The sequence below is a fragment of the Aristolochia californica genome, unplaced genomic scaffold (assembly GCF_029961685.1).
Source record: "Aristolochia californica isolate CCGP_79_NKW_82.1479 unplaced genomic scaffold, dmAriCali1.0.hap1 SCAF_15, whole genome shotgun sequence".
Taxonomy (NCBI): Eukaryota; Viridiplantae; Streptophyta; class Magnoliopsida; order Piperales; family Aristolochiaceae; genus Aristolochia; species Aristolochia californica.
Window position 1 is genome coordinate 18,668,615 of NW_027181826.1, and position 21,400 is coordinate 18,690,014.

Consider the following 21,400-nt stretch of genomic DNA (forward strand, 5'->3'; position numbering starts at 1 on the left):
GGGGGGAAACAAAAGACATTTATCTCCTATATGGAGATCTCTTTATGTCCTTACTCCAATTTTCTCCTCAGCAATCCGATTCCATGTGGGAAATGGCCATCATATCAGATTTTGGGAAGATTGGTGGTTGGGTGATATGCCTCTTCAAAACTCTTTCCCGAACCTCTTCAGAATTTCCAGATTAAGGAATATTACCATTGCTGAAGTCGCTGATAATGAGGGATGGAATATTCAAACTCGTCGTGGTCTTCGGAACTTGAAAGTCTTGAAGCCAGTTGCCTTTTGGAAGCTTTATAGCCAACCAGAATTCAAGCTAACAAATCGGATAAATTAATCTGGTGGCTAGATAAAAGTGGCTCCTTCTCGGTCTCCTCTGCTTACCTTGTTATTCGAGGAGGGATTACTCATGGTCCCAAGCATGCAGTGGAGTTCACATGGCATCTCAGCGCCCCCCCTAAAGTAAAAATTTTCATGTGGAGTGTTTGCCGCAATAAAATTCTCTCTGCTGACGATCTCTGAAATCGTGGCCAGCTAGTGGTGGACCGCATTTGTCCTTTCTGCCATGCCACAGAAGAAACTATTAGCCACCTGCTTCTCCTGTGCCCTTTCTCTTGGGAGATCTGGACGTCGATTATAAGCCGAATTGGACTCCATCTCTGCTTCCCTGAGGACTTGCTCGCCGCCTACCGAATGCTTGCAGGGACCCCTATACCCGGTCTTGGAAAATTGGTGATCTCAGCTTGCTCCGTTTTCATCCCCTGGGGTCTTTGGCTAGAGTGCAATCAAAGGAGATTCAATGCCAAGTTCAGCTCTCAAGATAGAGGCATTGAAACTATCTTAGGAGATATTGCTACATGTCTCCATTCTCGAAAAGCCTTCTCCTCCTCTGGATCTTCCATAAAAAACAATTGGAGATGTCTTGCCCAGCTCCACACTTCGTTGAAGCCCCCAGTTATTTATGAGTGGACCTCGCCGCCTATTGGTGTCCTTAAGCTGAATTTTAACGGATCCTCTTTCGGCAACCCTGGCTTAGCTGGTTTTGGCGGCATGATTTATGACTCTCTTGGGAACCAAATTGTTTCCTTCTCCGGCCTTCTCGGCATTGCGGATTCCACGACAGCCGAACTTCAAAGCCTGCTTAATGGGCTTTGCGTTTTCCGCGATCATTGCTCCAGGCCCATCCTCATTGAGGGAGACTCTAAGGTGATGATTAGTTGGTGTGAGAATCCCTCTACGCCTTCGTGGCGCCATTGGAACGCCTTTTTTGAAATTATGAAAATTGTCAATTTATTTGACTGTTTTTGGTCTCTCATCCCGAGATCTGCAAATTCTATGGCTGATGTTTTAGCCAAGCAAGGAACCTTCTTGCACTCTTGTTGTTAGGAGTTAGCTCCTCTTTTTTGTCTCTTAATAAAATCACATTTCGTAAAAAAAAAAAAAAAAAAAAAATTCAGCCATGATTAGCTGCATCCAACTTTTTTTTAAAGAAAAGTTACTCTATTTTAAAAAAATGCCATTTAGTCCGTTATATTTACTCTGTTTTATTTCATTTTATTATTATTATTATTATTATTATTATTGACTTTTTTGTTCAATAAAGCATTCAAAAAAAGTATAAAAAGTAGAGAAAATTAAAATACATATGATAATAAATTAATGTTAAAAAATAAAAAATCATTTATTAAGTCATTCAATTCAAATTTGATGGTATAGTTGAAAAATGGGTGGAACTAAAGCTCATATGGACCTAGTCCATACTCCGTTTTTACTATTTTTTGTTACTGATGTCCTAGCCTTCTATTCAGCATAACTCTTATGTGTGTACGTGTTAAGGGTTTCATCTTTTTAAGTTCTTAATGCGTTTGTCAGAGTTGTTCACAACTCGTGGTGCTAACTCTATTGCAGATTCATTAGTGCGTTAGGGTGTTTCTTTTGATAGCATCATAACTGGAGATTCTTTCCTTTTACTATTTTCTTTTCTTTTTGTTTGCTGATTTTGAGCTGGCATGCTAGTCCTCTCATCTCAAATTCTTGTATCTCTTCTCCTTTCTTAATGAAATTCTCTTTAATCTAAAAAAAGGCTTTCTTCTTTTAGTGATGGTTGCTGTTTTTTTATAATTGATAGAGTTGATGTTGGGGACTTCTCCTACGCAGGCTGCAACTAGGAGTTGTTTCTATGCAGGTTTTGCCACTCAAAGGAATTTCGCAGAGGTACAACCCTTGCTATTTTCTTCATTAAGTTACATTGTATTTTTTGTTTTTTGAAATTGGTAAATAGCGTCTTTTTCGTTTTTTTGAGAAAGAGATGATTTTAACACAAAACAACAGGCTAAGGGAGCAAGTACATAGAATACAAACCGGCCAAAGGCTAAGCCAAATAGGAAGGGAAGGCTCAGAGGCCAGGGAGGCTTTGCTTACTCCAGCTTTGGCTGGGTCATCAGCAACTGAATTTGCTGATTTAGGCACTTTGATCCATGCAATATGCCATTCCAAGGAGAGGTCAGAAATCTAATGAAAGATCTGCTTGAGAGGCCAAGGAACAGGGGTATTTATCTACCCCAGCCAATGACTAGGGCTGGGTCATCCTCCCTAAGAGGCCCTTCAATAGGGCCCTCGATTCTGCTTCATTTGAGCTGCATATTTCTGCTGGCTCAGAAACGGTTGACCTGTGCTGTTTCTGAAGATCTCACCCTGGGTTACCCAAAGAGGAGCCATCACAGTTTAGTTTAAGCCAAACTGGGGATGGGGGTTGCCATTCAACCATTACTGGAGGCATGTGAATGCTGAACCACATTACTGTTCTCCAGAATTTGCCTTATGACTGACGATGGGAAGGGACAGAGATGTTGCAAGCTGTGAGCCCATAAAGGAATACTATGGATTGCTTTCTCAATCACACCTCTAATTGAGCTGCTCTTACCCTCAAAGGTTTCGCTATTCCTCACCAGCCATATTCCAGTGTATCACGGCTAGAGATGCTTTTCATAGGGCCTTTACATAGAAAGGCAAAGGATGTCAGAAGAAAAAACAAAACCACTAAAGCTCCCCCTCACCCGGAAACTCACATCCAAAAAATCTGTGAAAGGCCTCCTTTCTACCCAAGCCAGCTCCTCGGACAATGGATCAATATCCTGGGCCTTTAGGCTGAGCTGTGGCACCCGCAAATCTTCATCCAGATCGTTGAGTGCCATGGGCATTTTGTTAAGTTGGGAGACGCCACCTCTATGAAGGTCAGGCTTAACATGGCAAGCCTATTCCTCATACATTTCCAAGAGAGGCATGGTTCCTCTGTCCTCAAGATCTCAGTCGGAAGCTTGATCTTATGGGTAAAGGTTGTTTCCTGGAATTATTCTCGGAGCAGGTTTTGGTTGTGTGTGAGAATGTGGTGGCAGATCTACCTTGATCCCATCCGGTTTGCACACTGGTCATTGACCATAATTGTCCAGGTGGCCAACCCTTCCCAGCCTCTCATGTGACGACCAATCAAAGATCCCCCACTGGCCCTCATCAGTTGACACACCAAATATTAAATTTAAAACTTCCCACCTACTCACTGCCAAAAGCCAAGTGTAGCAGAACCTAACCACATTTTGACAAACTTGTTCCCCCTACCCAGATACTTTTTCTGTTCACCTTACTTCAAACAGCTTCCACTTTGAAAAGGATGGGACACTCTTACAATTAGTATATGTCCCGAATCCCAATCTGGGGCGGCACACTACACTTGACCTCACAGTTTCCCATCTTATCCATCATGTCGACAAGTTTGCTCTCGGGTCAATGTGTCAACAAGCCCAAGCCCCTATGGCCTTCCAGAGAATCTTCTTCCAACTATAAAACTGAACCTAATAAAATGACACCACCCGTCTCTCTCTCCACTCAACAAACAGACTTACCTTTTCTAGCAAATGCTGTTGCTGCATTCACTAAGCAACTCCACTCCTTCGATCTGCACCCCCCAATTTGGGGTGTCCCCCCCTCAAATTAGACCTTCACAATCACTTCTCTAACCAACCGAAAACAGAACGAGCATCCCCAACCCAAGCCGACACCATCAATCCCGGCGTCCTCCCAACACAAATCTGAGAAATTCAGGCCCCCCCCAGATTGGCCACCTATCAAAGACGAGGGAGATCCCAAACTTGCCAAACCTGGCAACTACTACTAGGAGAGTCAAGCAACCCACCTCTCCAACTCCCTACTGACCCTGCGACACGAAGGCTATACTCACAATGCTGGGTGAAAATTTTCAGAAACTAATTGCTGAGCTACAATCAGAATGACACAAGTATGATGAAGAGACCTTGAATCAGATGATGAAGCATGTAGTGCTAATGGGAGCGATATACTCGGGCCCACCGCCTGGAATCCAACCAGAATTGGCTCAGACCGGAAGCGTTCTGCAATCCGAAACCTTCTCAAATCTAGCAAGGCTAACATTGCTTTTCTTCAAGAAACTAACTTCCAGTGTATGATCAACCAAATTGTGAAGGAACTCTGGTGTTGTTTCTCACCTTGCATAGGCTGCTGTCAATGTTACTATACATGCTGGCGGAATCCTTGCTTTATGGAACTCGAATCTGGTGGACGTCATTGACGAGCAACTTAGCCCCCACTCAATCAGCCTCCTAATTTGGGACACGATTAGTGGCAACTTGTAGGTCATATCAGGGGTATATAGCCCAACATAGTATTGCCACCACAATGCTTTTTTGGATGAGCTGCATGACATCTCTATTCGCTACTCTGACTCAGAGGAAATATGTCACTGAAATGCTTCAAGAGTATGGACTTTTGGGGGCCAAACCAGCTGATACACCTATGGAAGTAGGACTTGTTCTTCATTATGATCAAAGTCCAAAATTGAGAAATAAACAATGTATCGAAGACTAGTAGGCGAACTCATATATGTCACAGTTATGGAGCATCCACGTAAGATTCACCTAGTGGCTGCACAGAGAATCTTACGATGTCTGAAAGGAGTACCAGAAAAAAGTCTCCTTTTTAAGCCTAATAAACACTATAGAATTGAGGCTTTCTATGATGTTGATTATGCATGTTCCAAGCTTAACAGAAAATCAACCACTAGGTACTATGTATTTCTGGCAGGAAACCTAGTTAGCTGGAATAGTAAAAAATAATGTTGTTGTTTGGTCCTGTGTAGAAGCTTAATATAGAGCATTGGCCCACACCGTCACTGAGCTAATGTGGGTGAAATCTGTTATCCAAGAATTAGGTTTCTATCTGAGGGATCCTATGATTATGTATTGTGAAACCAAACAATAATCCTCATTGTGAGGAATCTGGTTTTTTATGAGAGTACGAAGCACATAGAGGTAGATTATCATTTCATCTGGGATGCAGTATTGAAAAAGTAGGTGACCGATCCATATATTCGGTCTGGTGATCAAGTTGGGGATATCTTGACTAAAGCACTGGGAAAGCGTGAATTTTTTATCTTTTGTGGCAAGCTGGGATTAATCAACATAAACTCTTCAACTTGAGGGGGAGTATTGAAAAAAAGTATAGGGGTATTTTGGTCATTTTAATTGATCTTTATTTATATGTCTTGATGTAATCTTGTTTTGTATGTTCAACTATGTCTATGCACCATGTTTCATGTAAAGAGGACACATAGAATAGGAAATATAAAAAAATGGGCTTTTAATTGAGGGCATTTGTGTAATTGTACTTAAGATAGACTATTCTTCACTCTTTCTCGTCTCCACCTTCTCTACCTCTCATTCTCTTTTCTTAGTTTTTTCAAAGGTCTTCTGAATAGCTAGGAGAGGCATAATTGTAGTCTCTATTATGTTTTATGGCTAATGCATATGTGAGGTTAGTTTTGCCACTTTAACTTAAAATGACCAATTAGGTGTTGGGCTATGAGGTTTATTTAAATCTTTTCACTATAACCTTTAATACTTAAGGAAGAACGGTCGATCTTTTACCTTGATTCCTGATTATTGAAACTAATGACAGTGATATTTACTTCTCAACTTGGTGTTTGCTGCTCTTAACTCTATTTTTCCAATCCTACAGAAACTTGCCTGCTAGACGATGAAGTAGCTTTGAAAATCCAACTATAGACTCTTCTTCTCTTTCATTTGGGTGTAGGGATTGGAAATTGCTTGCCAAATCACCTTAGAAGATTTATTGTTATAATGGTGCCTATTCCTCTCTTGCCAAAGTCTTCATTTGCATATGTGTTTTAAACTGAGGGTTAAAACTAAAAGCACCCTGATTGATAAGCTTATTGAAAGATATGGGAAGCAGAACTTGAAGATCAAATCTTGACATAAATTTAGACCAAATTTGATGAGAGAAATTGCAGTGAATCAGGATATGGTCCATAGTTTTGCTGTGAGCACCTCAGAAAATGCAAAACCTGCTAGCAATGGTAACTCTATGGTTGCTCATGTTAATATTTTTCCCCTGGCAGCATTCCTGACAAAGAATTAGACCTTTGAGTGCCCTAATGCCTCCAGCAGAAGGTGATAACCCAATTTGACCAACTTGGGGTGGACACCATTTGTCCTTTTTGCCAAGTCGTCGAGGAAGCAGTCAACCACCTACTCCCATTATTTCCTTTCTCTTGGGGGATTTGGACGTTGATTCTCAATCGAATTGGGTTCCAGTTCTGCTTTCCTGTGGATCTTCCCGCAGCCTGTCAGATGCTTGCAGGGACTGCCATCCCCGGTCTTGGGAAAATGATGATCTTGGCATGCTCGGTTTTCATTCCTTGGGGTCTCTGGTTAGAGTGAAATCAAAGGAGATTCAGTGCCAAGTTTGAATCCCAAGGAAGAGTCATTGCTACATGGCTCCATTCTAGGAAAACCTTTTCCCCCTTCTCGGGATCTTCCATCAGAGATAATTGGAGTTGTCTTTCCTAGTTCCTAGTTGTTCTTGAAAGGACCCCACCGTCAGCCGGTGACCTTAAGTTAAACTTTGATGGCTCCTTTCTCGGCAACCTTGGGTTAGCAGGATTTGGTGGAGTTGTTCGTGTCTAGGGAACCAAATCATCTCCTTCACCAGCCCTCTTGGTATCGCGAACTCCACAACGGCCGAGCTCCACGGCCTTCTTAATGGGTTCCGTGTTTTCAGTGATCACTGCGCTGGCCCCATTCACATCGAGGGAGATTCTAAGGTGGTGATCGGTTGGTGTGAGCAATCCTCAGCGCTTCTGTGGTGTCATTGGGACACTTTTTTAAAAAATTATGGAAAATTGTTAGCCGTTTTAATTGTTTTTTGTCTCACAATCCCGAGATCTGCAAATTTTGTGGCCGATGGTTTGGCCAAAATAGGGAGCTTCCTTGTTGTTAGGGGTTAGGTTCCCCCCCCCCCCCCCCCCCCCCCCCCCCCCCCCCCCCTTCCCTTTTTTGTTTCCTTTGGTTATTTCTCTTAATAAAATCACCTTTCATAAAATAAAAATAACCCAATTTGAGAGCATACATGCTCGAGGAAGAGGGGCTCAAATCAAATCATCTTGCCATTAGCACGGAGGTAATGACCCTCCAACAGTGATGGGAGATAACATATCTATCCATCTCATTATTATTTAGATTCCTCCTGAATTGAACATTGTAGCCAACCACAAGCCCATCAAATTGACAAGCGATCAATCCATTAGTGAAACAAGGAACCATCTCCCACATGAAACCGGGACTGATCCTTGAAATTTGCTAAATTTAATAATATTCTCCAAATAGGAGATTTAGACTTTATTTTACATGAATTGTCTGGCCACAAGGTATTTGGCTAACTTTTAAGTTTAACACCATTTCTCCAGAAACTGTCAATATGAATTTTTCTTGATAAAAATGCTGATATCTCAGGTATTTGATGAAATGTCAACTGAAATTTTCAACCATTAATGATACTTCTTTTTCTTCATCTTTGGCTGGAATTGAATGGAAAACTAAAACTACTACTCAAAACCTGAGCGTTGATACGAATATATATATTTTTTTTAAAGCTAGTTTCATTAGGCAGAGCCAAACAACTGTTGATACTATGTTAGAATTCAAAGCTTGGAAAAATAAAATAAAAATAAAGAAGAAAGAAAAATTAGGAGTGTGAAGTTGGGTCCAAGGCCCTATCCCAAAATGACTAGCCACCTTAGGAAACCTATTTCCCAACTTATAAACTCAAAATTTTTGTACTCACTAATCCATGTGGGACTATTCTTTAACACTCCCCCTCACGTGTAGACCCTCTTTTTGTGGTTCTACAGGTGGATAATTTAGGAGTAGGCAGTTTAGGTGTAGGCCCTCTTTTGTTGCTCTACAAAAGGATAGTTTAGGTGTAGGCCCTCTTTTTGTGGCTCTACAAGTAGATAGTTTAGGTGCAGGCCCACGTATGAGTACCTGCTCTGATACCATGTGAAGTTAGGTCCAAGGCCCTATCCCAAAATGACTAGCCACCTTAGGAAACCTTTTTCCCAACTAATAAACTCAAGATCTTTGTACTCACTAATCCATGTGGGACTATTCCTTAACAAGGAGTACATGAGGAAAATGAGAAACAAGAAAGAGTGGAAAAGATGATGAAGATGGGGTCAGTCAGATTAGGCATAACTCTCACTTTCCTAGTTTGATTGAGAGTAAACCTAGTATGTTAACTTAATGAAGAATTATATGAAAAAAAACTCCAAACCCTATAGCTCGTGTATCTTTATTATTTATGAGTTTGGATGAACTGCAGTATTTCCTCTTTAGTTCGTTATTGATGCAGGTAATTGCTAAAGGTGAAGCTCAAGGGATGGTGAGCAAGACTCTTGGAATCATGCTTGGACTTGCTTTGGCTAACTACATTGGCTCATCCACCCCACTAGCTGTCGCGTCTTTCACGGTAGTTAGTGGGTTCCACATGTTTTGCAATCTCAAGTCATACCAATCTGTCCAACTAAGGACATTGAATCCTTACCGTGCAAGTAAATCCCTTCTGTATTCTGTATCCTCTTAGTTTCTGAGATATGAAAATAATAGTGAAACCCTCTTATGGAAGTCACAGTTAAAAAATTTTGCACTGAGCTATATTTTTGAATTTCAGTTCATGCATGCAAGTTACTAATATATTCTAAAATAAATAAAAAAATTGACGTCTTAAAAATATGAAATTTTGAATTTGAGCACCACTTTTGTGTTAACCTTGATGGATAAATCACCAACATCATGGACCTTCAGAGCTTATAGGGCTTACGACATTTTGTTGTGTGTTTTTTAGGTCATTCTTTAGCAGCTTCATAAACTAGTTGCTGGTTTTGTTGGAAGCATGTTTTATGAAATATACCTCAAATTTCATTTTGATACATTTATTTATTTTACCTGGAAGGATCCTTGTGTCATTTGCTCATATTTAGAGTTGTTTGTAACAGGTCTTATTTTCAGTGAGTATCTGTTAAGTGGCCAAGTCCCACCTGTAAAAGAAGTCAACAATGAGGAACCACTTTTTCCAGGTCTTCCATTGATAAATGTGTCCTCTACGCACGAAGTAGGTGGTTTCTCCATGAGTTAAAAATGTTTTACATTGCCAAATCAAGCCACATAAATCATTTTTGTGTAGGTGCACAAGTGGTTTTTACCTTTCAAATTACAACAAACGTGCTGAAGAGGACTATGAGTTCAAACCTTTTCAAATTTTTTAACAAATACTGTTCATATCCATGACATGCAGTTTTTTTCTTAGGTGATGCAGCATGGAATACTCTCTGCGGAAGCTAAAGATGCTGCAGCCCAAATTGGGAGCCGACTGCAGCTTGGAACTAAGCTCAGTGAGTTGATTAACGATGAGGAGGATGTGTTTGCCCTTTTTGATCTATTCATGAAGGAAGGATACATTTTGACAGAGCATAAAAGAAAATTTTGTGTAAGTGAACCAATAATTTTCTTTCTGCATTAGTGACGGAAGTTTGAGCAAGCTTCATAATGGTTTGTGGTAATTTTGGGTTTTGTTAGGTGATACTAAAGGAAGGATTGTCACCAGATGATATGCTTAAATCATTGTTCCACGTCAACTTTCTATACTGGCTGGAAAGGAATGCAGGTATTGAATCAAGGGGCACTGTTGATGACTGCAGACCGGGTGGAAGGTTGCAAGTATCTTTGGACTACGTGGAAAGAGAATTCAACCATGTCAAACTCGATGGGCAAGTAGTTGGGTGGGCTATGGAAGGGCTTATTGCTAGACCAATGCCCAATAGCATCCGACCAGTCTATGCAGCTGCAGCACAGAAAATGTAAGGCACTTTCATACTGTGGTCAAGGAAGCATATAACAACAAAATATGTTGCGTTGGTTCAGGTTGGCGCCTTAGGACTGATTCTAGCGTGAGAAAAAACGTGTATCTCAATGTGGTAATGCAAAAAACGGACGTATTGGATATAGTGAAAAATCCAATTCAATCGACTTAGTTGTCTTGGCTAGTAGATGAGCTGCATTTAAGCATTAGACCTGCTACTAGTCTCTTAAAAACATCTTACAGGTGAAAGTCGATCAGGTGACTTTATAAAGGGAATACACGTACATAGCAGTGATGCATCCTCCTTTGACCCCTGCTGGATACGAGTGATAGAACCTCAGTTCACGGCAAGCTCAAGAAAAAAGAGAATCGTAAGGTCTTCAAGCCCAAACACAAGAGTTTGGATTTGATATTGGGGGAGAGGGTGTGAGATCAAGGGTAACAATTTTTTTCAGATTTATTTACTCAATTACATGGGGTCTTCGACTCACTTTTCTTTCCATCTAGTACTTTTTATGACTCTTAAGCTCAAAGATTTGAAATTCTATAATTTCACTTTAAGTGATTAAATGCTACAATCGATGCTTTATTTGTAGTAGCGAGCCATATTTATATAGCATCAATCAAAATAGGGTTAAAAAAATCTTTATTTGATGGGATTTCTTTTTATTCCTCTTAAGTTCCTTTGGACCAAAAAATGGTAACTGATGAATTTTTTTGGTCTTCCCTTTGAAAAGACAACTGATCATGAGAGTTGTTTTATTTGAAAGAGAATGGTTGGTTTTCCTATTGTCGAGATTACTACGAAAGGGGTGCATGTAATTAATGTTTGGTTCTTACCTAAGTTTTGAAGCCGAAAATGGGGGAAATAAGTAGAAATTAGGGGAATTGGACCCGAAATGAGGAAATTGGAAGAAGTTTGAGACGAGAGAGGTGAGAAAAGGGCCGAGAGAGGTGAGAGGCACATGGACGGCAGGGAGGTTTGAGAGGCGAGAGGGAACCTCGTGATGCAGAGATGGGAGAGAGGGCTGAGAGACGTAGAGAGAGAGGGAAGAGAGGAAAGCACGGGAGTGTGTAGCTTCACTCTAGCTCACACGAGTGAAATGAGATGAACTAGGATTTTGGTGGGAATCTTGATTCATCCATTTTGCTCAAGAGTTGGTTCAAGTGAACGAATTGGTTTATCCACTTGAACTCAGCTCGAGGCCTGTACTAACGCCTTATTTTTTAGTGACAATGTAATCAATTACACTTTCACTTGAACCCGAATTGCAATAACCCCCCTCCCCCCCCCCCCCCCCCCCCCTAATCATTATCACGATACCTTATCAACTTGAATTCATTTGAAAAAAAATAGAAATTTCATAGTCAAAGGTATCTTTGAGATAGTGAAAAATCCTCCTAATTGCCTTCGAGTGCGTTTTAGAGGGATTTTCCATGAATCGACTCATAATTCTAACTGCAAACAAAATATCAGGCTTGGTAAAAGTCATGTACCTCAAACTTTCCCCAAGTCTTTTAAATAAAGTTGGGTCTACTCTTACTCCATCCTCCATTTTGAAATTTTCATGGCATATTCTATGGGAGTATTGGTGGGATTACATTCACCATGTTGAATTTCTTGATCACTTAAGTCTCTTGAGAGATGAAAATACTATCTTCCTTTTGTTTTACTTAAACTCCCAAGTAGTAAGACATGATGCCCATATCGCTCATTTCAAATTCTTGAGTCATAGTCTTCAAACATTCTTGGATTGTTTCTTGTGAAAATAAGATCATCCACATATACACAAACAAAAAATAATCCCCCATTTTCTCGTTTTACAGAAAGTGCATATTCATGCATGCACCTAGTAAAACCATTCTCTTGGAAATACTTATCAAAATAGTTGTTTCAAGCTTTGGTGCTTGCTTAAGTCTATACAAAGTCTTCTTCAATAATAGTACTTTGTCTTCATGACTTTTTACAACATATCCTAATGGTTGTTCAGAAAAGCGGACTTTACATCCATTTGATGAATCTTCCAATGATTTTGAGTTGCAAGAGAAATTAACAATCGGATTGTCTCTAGGCAAGTAGCAGGAGCAAATACTTATTCATAGTCAATGCATTGTTTATTCTTATACCCCTTAGCAACTAACTACGTTTTGTATCTCTCTACTTTCCCCTTGGAATTCTTCTTGGCTTTGAATACCCATTTAGCTCTGATAGCCCGATGATCACTTGGAAGAGAAACAAGTTCCCAAGTGTTATTCTTTTCAATAGCTTGAATTTATTCATTCATGGCTTGTGTCCACCTTTTCTCTTTTACAATTTCTTCAAAACTCAAAGGTTTATCATTAGAGAAAAACAAAAAAAGTTTTCATCTTCTAACCTTTCAATTTCATTGTAGATGCCTTCAAGGCTTTGGTATCTTTGAGGTCCTTTACTTGAGCAAGATGAAGGTGAATGCAATAACGATGATGTTTGAGAGAATGAAGTTGGTGAGGTTGGAAGAGTAATTTCACCTTGAGTTTGTTGCATTGCAGACCCTTCTTCTTCAAAGTATGGAAGAAAATCATAGACTATTTCCTCATTAGCACTCCAATCCCATGAAGCAACTTCTTCAAACTCAACATCTCTACTAATTAGAATTTTATTATTGTTAGGATTGAAGACCTTGTAGCCTTTTGAATTTTCGTCATAGCCAATGAACACAAACTTCTTGTCTCTATCATCGAGCTTAGATCTCTCTTGTTCTAGAACATGAATATAGGCCACTGATCCAAAAACTCGCAAGTGTAACACACTTGACTTCCGTCCACTCCATGCTTCTTGGAGCATTACTTTCTTTAAGCTTTTTGTTGACAATCGATTTGAGAGATAGACTGCACAAACAATAGTTTCTACACAAAATTCTTTTGGCATCATCTTGTTCTTCAACGTAGTTCTAGCTATGCTGAGGATTGTTCTATTTTTTTTTCTCTCTGCAACTCCATTTTTTTGTGGTGGTCTAGGAACTATCAAAGGGCGACAAATTCCATGTATTTCGCAAAAGTTCTAGAATTTATTGGAAGTGAATTCTCGTCCTCGATAGGTTTGTAGTGCTTTAATCTCATAGCCATTTTCTTCTTAGATAAAACTTTAAACTTTTTAATACCTCAAAAGCCTTACTCTTGTACTCCAAAAAATATAACCGTGTTTTTCTAGAAAAATCATCGATAAAAATGATAAAGTAAGAGTTTTTTTACCAAGAAATTGAGGTTTGATAGGACCCCTCACATCAGCATAGATTAGTTCAAGTGGAGTGGTGACTCTTCTAGTGGACTGTTTCAGAAAACTCTTTTTTGAATGTTTGCCAAGTAAGTAGGAACGCTTCACATACTTGATTAGGATTATTAACTTTTGGAATGCCCTTCACCATATTTTTCTCTCCCAAGTCTCTTAGTCCTCTAAAGTTTAGATAACCAAATCTCATGTGTCAAATCCATGATAGATCTTTCACACAAACTTTTAAACACACTGCTCCAATGTTCTTCATATTAAGCATAAACATTTGATTCTTTGTCATTGTGACCTTAGCGATAAGATTGGTCTCTCGATCTCTAAGCCAAAGAAACTGATCTTCCATGGTGATTTTATAACCACTTTCCAAAAGTTGCCCAATATTCAAAATATTACTTTTCATCTTGGGAAAGTAATAAACATTATGAAGAATTTTGTGGCATCTACCTTTTATTTGAAATAAGATCATACCTTTGTCTTTAATCTCCACCTTTGTATCGTTACCAAAACGTGTCTGGCCTATTATATCAAGTTCTACAAATTTGCTTTTATCACCTGTCATGTGGTTACTAGCGCTATTATCAAAGTACCATGTACTATTTTCTCCAATTGGTTCATCATTTAGTGAAAGGAATAGTAAAGGCCCCCCAACATCTTCCTTGTACTCAATCAATTTTGACTATTCATCTACTTTCTTGAATTGATACTTCCATGAATAATGTCCATATTTTCGACAAAAATAACATTCAATTTTAGATTTTTCAATTCCTACTTCATTATTTCTCCAATGATTGGCTCTGTCATTGTATCTTATTCATCCTTTTCCACGACCTTTGCCTTTAATTCTCCAATTTTAGATTTGTCAATTCTTCCTCGTTTGTTGCTCTATCAGAAATAACACATGTGATAGAGCAACAAACAACAACATTCTTCCTTGGATAATTAGGATCTGAATGATCTAATGCTGGTCATTGCCCACATAGGATATTAAAGATGTTGTAACTAAAACTCATTGTAAATAAAGCCGTTAAGAATAATCGTGCGAAAGGGGACAGGTTGACTTTGAATAGCCCCTGTTACAGCAGCTTCGGGGCCCTCAGGCCGTATGGCCTCGCATTAGCTCATTAGGATTTCATCTGATCATATTTCATTTCTCAAAGGAGAGAGGAAACAAGAAAAGAAAGGTGTTAAAAAGAAAATGGAATTCAAGTTTGGAATTGAGTTTAATTTTCTGAATTTTTTTAGTCACCAAGCTGATAACTGATACATCGCAGATGATAATTAGTAAAAGCGAACCTCCTTGTTCTTGGACAGAAAGGAAACACCTTGAACGTCAACAATTGCAAACAAGAACAGAAATATGGACCAGATAACTGTAGCAGCAATGCACTCAAATCAACGACTATAAAATACCGTAGTGAAAGGCTTAAATATCTCTCCCCTTTCTATGAAACCAAAATTAACAAACTTTGAGATAGAAGTGAAAGCTGTATTCTCTACACTGATGCATCTGCAGATTCTGTCCAATTTTATCCTCAAAAAGTAAAAGAAATATGTGCACATATTTGTAGCAAAGAAGACATGAATTACATTCCTGTAGACTAACAGAACATGCCAAAGTTAATAACAAAAAAAAAAAAAAAAAAAAAAACAATTTCTAGAAGAGACAACTGAGAAAAGGTTCTCCTCCCAATTTATAATCATAATGAATAGTCATTTTATAACCAATTTGGATGTCAATTCCTTTTTGCATAGCCAATACAGCTCCTAGAAGGAACTGCAGATATCCTACACATACAGGACCATACCTTTACTTCCTCTCTGATAGAAAATTCACACTCTGCGCCAAAATGGCTACAAAGCTTTTGTTCGGTCCATCAAGCTCCCCTCCTGCCTTGAAACGGAATCCCGTTGTTGTCCCAATGCATAATATAGAGTCATAAAGCAGAAAGTTTTCAAAATCATACCTTGTGAGAAGAATGATTAAAAAATTCACCACACTTTGGGGTGTCATGCTTTCATTAATTTATAAGAGTGATATCCCTAATTACAGGGATTTACAATTGATTACAAGATATTGTAAATCTACATACAAGGAATGATTGAGCCTAATTAGCTCCTGTGATTGAGCTTAATTAGCTCCTGTGATGGAAGACCCTAAACAGGGCAATGATCCTTAATTGATTGAGAATCAGTTTTTATAATCCTTAATTGATTGAGGATCAATCTCTTAAGGCAGTATCTTCAACAGCCCCCCGCAAGCTAAGCGTCGGATTAGGACAGACGTGAAGCTTGAATCGAAAAAACTGAAAGAGAGGGCGAGAGACGCTCTTGGTGAAGATATCCGCAATCTGTAAGTGAGATGGCACATATTGAGTGCGAATCTTTCCAGCAACAACAAGTTCTCGCAGAAAGTGAATGTCTAGCTCAACATGTTTGGCCCGTTTGTGAACAACAGGGTTGGAGCTCAAGAAAAGAGCGCTTTTGTTATCGCATAAGAGAAGAGGCTGCTTGGGAATGGATACTTTGAGATCACGAAGAAGATGAGTGAGCCAGATAAGTTCAGTGGCCGTGAGAGCAAGGGCACGATATTCCGATTCACAGCTGGAACGAGAAACTGTAGGTTGCTTCTTGGCACTCCAAGAAACTAAGTTGTCCCCAAGGTAGATGGAGTAACCCGAGGTGGAGCGGCGAGTGTCAGGACAGCCGGCCCAGTCAGCATCAGAATAAGCAATTAAGGAGCCAGGAGAAGCAGACGGGCGAAAGGATAGACCATAATGAAGAGTGCCTTTGACATACCGAAGAATACGCTTAACAGCAAGAAAGTGGTTATCAGTGGGAGAGTGTAGAAATTGACTAACCGAGTTGACAGCATGAGCAATGTCGGGTCGCGTGATGGTCAAATATTGAAGAGCACCAACAAGAGATCGATAAAGAGTGGGATCTGAAAAAGACTGACCAACAGAGGATAGATGCTGAGAAACCACCATAGGAGTATGTACAGGTTTGCTGTCAAGTAAGTGAGCGCGAGCAAGAATGTCGCGCGCATATTTCAGTTGACTAAGAAAGAGCCCATCAGAGGTGGGTGTGGCTTCAAGACCAAGGAAGTAGCTGAGAGAACCCAAGTCCTTTGTAGCGAACTCAGAATGAAGCTTGCTGGCAAAATTATCAAGCACAGAAGGGTTGTTGCCCGTAAGAATAATATCATCGACATATAGGAGCAGATAAAGGATGTCAGATTGCCGATGAAAGACGAAGAGCAAAGGATCAGCCCGACTGCAGTGGAAGCCAAGATGTGTAAGGAAAGAGCTGAACCGTTGGAACCAAGCTCGAGGGGCTTGTTTGAGACCATAGAGAGCCTTCTGAAGCTGGCAAACATGATCAGGGAAGCGAGGATCAATATACCCAGGCGGCTGGTCCATATAGACACGCTCATTGAGATGACCGTTGAGGAATGCATTTTTGACGTCCAATTGACGGAGAGACCAGCGATGAGTAATAGCAAGAGAGAGTACAACCCGAATAGTGGTAGCTTTGATGACAGGACTGAAGGTGTCGGTGTAGTCAAGACCTGGGACTTGTGTAAACCCCTTCGCGACAAGACGAGCTTTGAACCGTTCAATAGAACCATCAGGCAAATATTTTGTCCTAAAGACCCATTTAGAACCCACAATATTGGTATGAGCCGGTCGAGGTACCAAAATCCAAGTACGATTATTTTGAAGAGCCTGAATTTCTTCATCCATAGCGGCAAGCCAAGCTGGATTCTTGGCAGCAGATTTGAACCCTTTAGGCTCAGTAGATGCGAGGAGAGCAGAAAGCAGCCCAGATGAGCCAGAATACGCCAGATCAGCCGAGTAACGAGGTTTGAAAATACCAGCTTTGGCGCGTGTGACCATAGGATGAGAACCCACCGGAATAGTAGCAACAGGAGCAGTGGAATCAGCATGTGGCAGAGTAGGTCCTGTAACAGTAGAAGGGGCCTGCAAAGACTCATCCACGGGATTAGTGCAAATAACACAAGGAAGGGAGTCGGATTGAGTAATATGCCGAGAAGGGGGCGCCAAAAGAGATGGGGGCATGACAGGAGAAGAGAGACTGGGTTCCAGAAAATTGGAGAAATTGAGAGAGGATAAAGGTTGAGCCTGGGAAGAGGCATGGGATGGGAAATGAGTCTCATCAAATTGAGCATGACGAGTAATATAAAGTCTAGATGTGACAGGATTAAGACAACGAAAACCTTTGTACGATGAACTATAGCCCATAAAAATGCAAGGAATACTACGAGGCGAGAATTTATTTGGCATATAATCACGTAAACATGGGTAGACACGACAACCAAAAGGATGGAAATTGTCATAATTTGGAGAAATACCATAGATAAGTTCAAAGGGGGACTTACCTCCGAGAAGCGGTGTGGGCAATCGATTGATGATGTAGGCAGCAGTGCTAAAGGCGTCAACCCAGTAACGAGGAGAAATGTGGGAATTGAAGAGTAAGGCCAGACCAGTTTCAGTCAAATGACGGTGTTTTCGTTCTGCGCGGCCATTTTGGGTAGGAGTGTAGGGACAAGATAATTGATGATGAATTCCCGAAGAGCTGAGATGGTGTTTAAAACGAGTGCTAGTAAATTCTGCACCACCATCGCTTTGAAAAATTTTGATACGAGCAGAATGTTGATTTTCAACAAATTTATGAAATTGAAGAAAAATATCATAGAAATCAGACTTCAATTTCAATGGGTAAAGCCAAGTGAAACGAGAATAATCATCAATAAATAAAACATAGTAAAGAAAACTCAAATGCGATGGTACTGGTGAAGGACCCCATATATCGCAATGAATTAATTCTAACAATTTAGATGACTTTTTGGCATTGCGAAGATAAGGCAAACGGTGACTTTTGGAAAGTTGACATGTAGCACATAAATGCGGAGAGGGCAATACTGAAGTAAGATGAAGATGGCCATCTTTATTTAATAAGGAGATAACAGAATGATGCACATGGCCTAATCGAGCATGCCATAAATCATAGGAGGCATGAAGAGATTTATTTTTCAAAACAGAAATAAGTGCTGAATTTCCACGCTCTAGCACATATAGACCTCCATCACGCCGACCGGTTGCCACCACCTTTCCCGTTTGGCGATTCTGAACAGTGAAAGAATTATTAGTAAACGTAACAGAGAAGGGAAAATCATTCGTTAATTTACTAATAGACAAAAGATTTTTAGTAAGATGAGGAACAACCAAAATATCTAATAAGTGAAGATCTGGGGAAGGAGAAAGGGAACCAGTATGAGTAATAGGTAGAGACGCGCCATTCCCCACAATTACACGATCCTTACCCGTGTAGATTACCGTTTGATCCAATGAAGAGTGAACCGGGGTCATGTGGGCCGTGGCCCCCGTATCCACGAACCAGTCCGAATTTTGGGTTTCGGACACGGAGCACTGCTGATTAAATGAATCAGCGAGATGCGCCGAAGGGTATTCCTCCCGTGAATACCGTTGCCGACAGCGATCGGCATAGTGGCCGTCCTGACGGCAGATTTGGCACCGGGGGGGGCGGCGACCATTGCTGGTGGTGGGACGACCTGAGCCGTGACCGGAATCACCGTGTTGGCTGTGGCCGTGGCCGGAGACGAAGGTGCCTCTGTTTCCAGAGCTGCCGTGGCTGCCGTGACCGTTTCCGCGACCCCGGCGATGGCGAGAAGAGCCACCGGAGCATTGATGGGAGACTCGGTTTGCAGTGAAAGCCGCAGGAGAGGGAGCCGTGGGCTCGAGAGATTTTTGAAAAATCTCGAAGCTTTCCGCGCGTGAGGCGATGTCGGAAAAACAGGGTAAGGGGGTTTGGGCCATTTGGGCAGAGGAAAAACCAGAGAATTCCGGACCAAGACCCCGGAGGAACCAGTGCGCCTTGTCGGTGTCATCAATGGGACGACCGATGGCGTGAAGTTGGTCGCACAAGACCTTGAACGCGCGGGCGTAGACCGTCACCGGGCGAGCTCCTCTTTTCATCAATTGAAGGTCGTCTTTGAGACGAATTTCACGGGCTTTTGACTTGTGACTGAAGGAATTCTCTAGAGCAAGCCATACCTCACGAGAGGTGGAGAGACCGACGGCTTCAGCCATAGCTTCTTCGGACAGAGAAGAAAGAAGAAGACTGAGAAGACGCTGGTCAATAGCTTTCCATGATGAGTGCTTGAGGTTTGGTGTCTGAGACGTAGGAGGGTCAAAAAGAGGTGGTGGCACAAGAGTACCATCCACATGACCCAGCAGACCTTGACTGTCAAGGAGAGGAAGGAACTGACTCTTCCATAGAAGATAATTGGAAGATGAAAGTTTGATGGTGACCATGTGAAGCATGGTATTGAATGAGAGAAGATCAGAAGAAAATTCAGAGGCCATAGTGGATCACGGAATTTTAATCCAGAACAGCTCTGATACCATGAGAAGAATGATTAAAAAATTCACCACACTTTGGGGTGCCATGCTTTCATTAATTTATAGGAGTGATATCCCTAATTACAGGGATTTACAATTGATTACAAGATATTGTAAATCTACATACAAGGAATGATTGAGCCTAATTAGCTCCTGTGATTGAGCTTAATTAGCTCCTGTGATGGAAGACCCTAAACAGGGCAATGATCCTTAATTGATTGAGAATCAGTTTTTATAATCCTTAATTGATTGAGGATCAATCTCTTAAGGCAGTATCTTCAACACCTTGAAAGCTGCTGATTTGTACACTAACTACTTCATGTAGCAGAGATGTTTCTTCATTAAGACATCACATGGTCTCCACCTCCTCTCTCAGTCTCCCAGGTCCAATATTGGCCTGTGAGACCTGAAAGGATGATGACTGAAATTAACAATATTCAGTAGACAACTGATATTAACATATATATATATATATATATATATATATATAGACAATTGGCTGTATCTGGAACACGAAAAGTAGATAGGAAAAAAAACAATGGTTTCTTTTCTCTCGTCGGATTTCGGATGGGGCCGGCCGCTTTATGCGGGACCCATTGACGCCGACGCCGCAGATCTGCGTTTTGTTGCCGGACGGCGACGCCTCTGGCGGTGATGGGTCTTTAGTGGTGTGGATCTGTTTGCCGGACCGGAGGGTTTGGACAATGCCTTGCTAAACTAGACTGCGACGATGAAATGTGAATAACAAAAAATGCTAATGTTTTCCATTTTAACGTAGTCTATTTTGTGATGATATTTCATTCACAAAGCCATTTTTAATCTTTCATAGTTATCGGGATTAAAGTTTTAAACTCGTATTTATGACATTTTCAGGATTACAACTAATTTTTTTAGTTTTTATTGCTTTCCCATTTGGATGCCTCAAGTTACTCACGAGATTTATGACTATTTTATGACATTGCTTAGGTTTGAAAAATCTTAAAAATATTTTGCATACCCATTTATTTTTTTATCTATTTAAAATACATAAAAATGTGTTGAGTCTTGATTGTGTGACTCAGTCAAAACTTACCGAGTTCATTGAGTTAATTCGAAACAATATAGAACCAAATCAGATATATCACATGCTCGAAGTTAAGGGTGGCACCAAGTCAAACCGGCTTGCAAACTATTCGAGCTTAGCTTAGTTCAATTTTTACTTGAACTCTACTCGAGCACAAACTTGAAGTAAGACTCATAAAGTTTAATAAGCCAAGCTCCAAATTTTCCTATCTCGCCTTGTTAGCTTGTGAGTAGGGTGGCTTCGAATCAAACTGGTTTTTTTTGGAAATATGTATCATAGGAAAAACATTTCTAGTTTTTTTTAGAATATAAATTTTCAACTAGGGGCATTAAGTAGGCCATAGTAAATTTATGGCCAAATTCAAAAACTACAAAATAAGCAAGACAA

General features: G+C 40.5%; 1 protein-coding gene across 9 annotated transcripts in view; it reads left to right on the forward strand.

Annotated features, from left to right (window-relative positions):
* Positions 1–10,828, forward strand: part of LOC137951520 (protein root UVB sensitive 1, chloroplastic) — a 43,590-nt gene extending 32,762 nt beyond the window's left edge. For 8 of the 9 annotated variants that reach the window (XM_068798223.1, XM_068798225.1, XM_068798226.1 and 5 more), the window contains 5 exons: positions 2,155–2,211; positions 8,734–8,932; positions 9,377–9,492; positions 9,688–9,867; positions 9,957–10,828. In XM_068798223.1, coding sequence (XP_068654324.1) covers positions 2,155–2,211; positions 8,734–8,932; positions 9,377–9,492; positions 9,688–9,867; positions 9,957–10,241 — 837 coding nt within the window. In that variant the 3' untranslated portion in view covers positions 10,242–10,828. The remainder of the gene's footprint in view (positions 1–2,154; positions 2,212–8,733; positions 8,933–9,376; positions 9,493–9,687; positions 9,868–9,956) is intronic. The other variant, XM_068798224.1, reaches the window with a different exon arrangement.
* Positions 10,829–21,400: the final 10,572 nt, after the last annotated feature.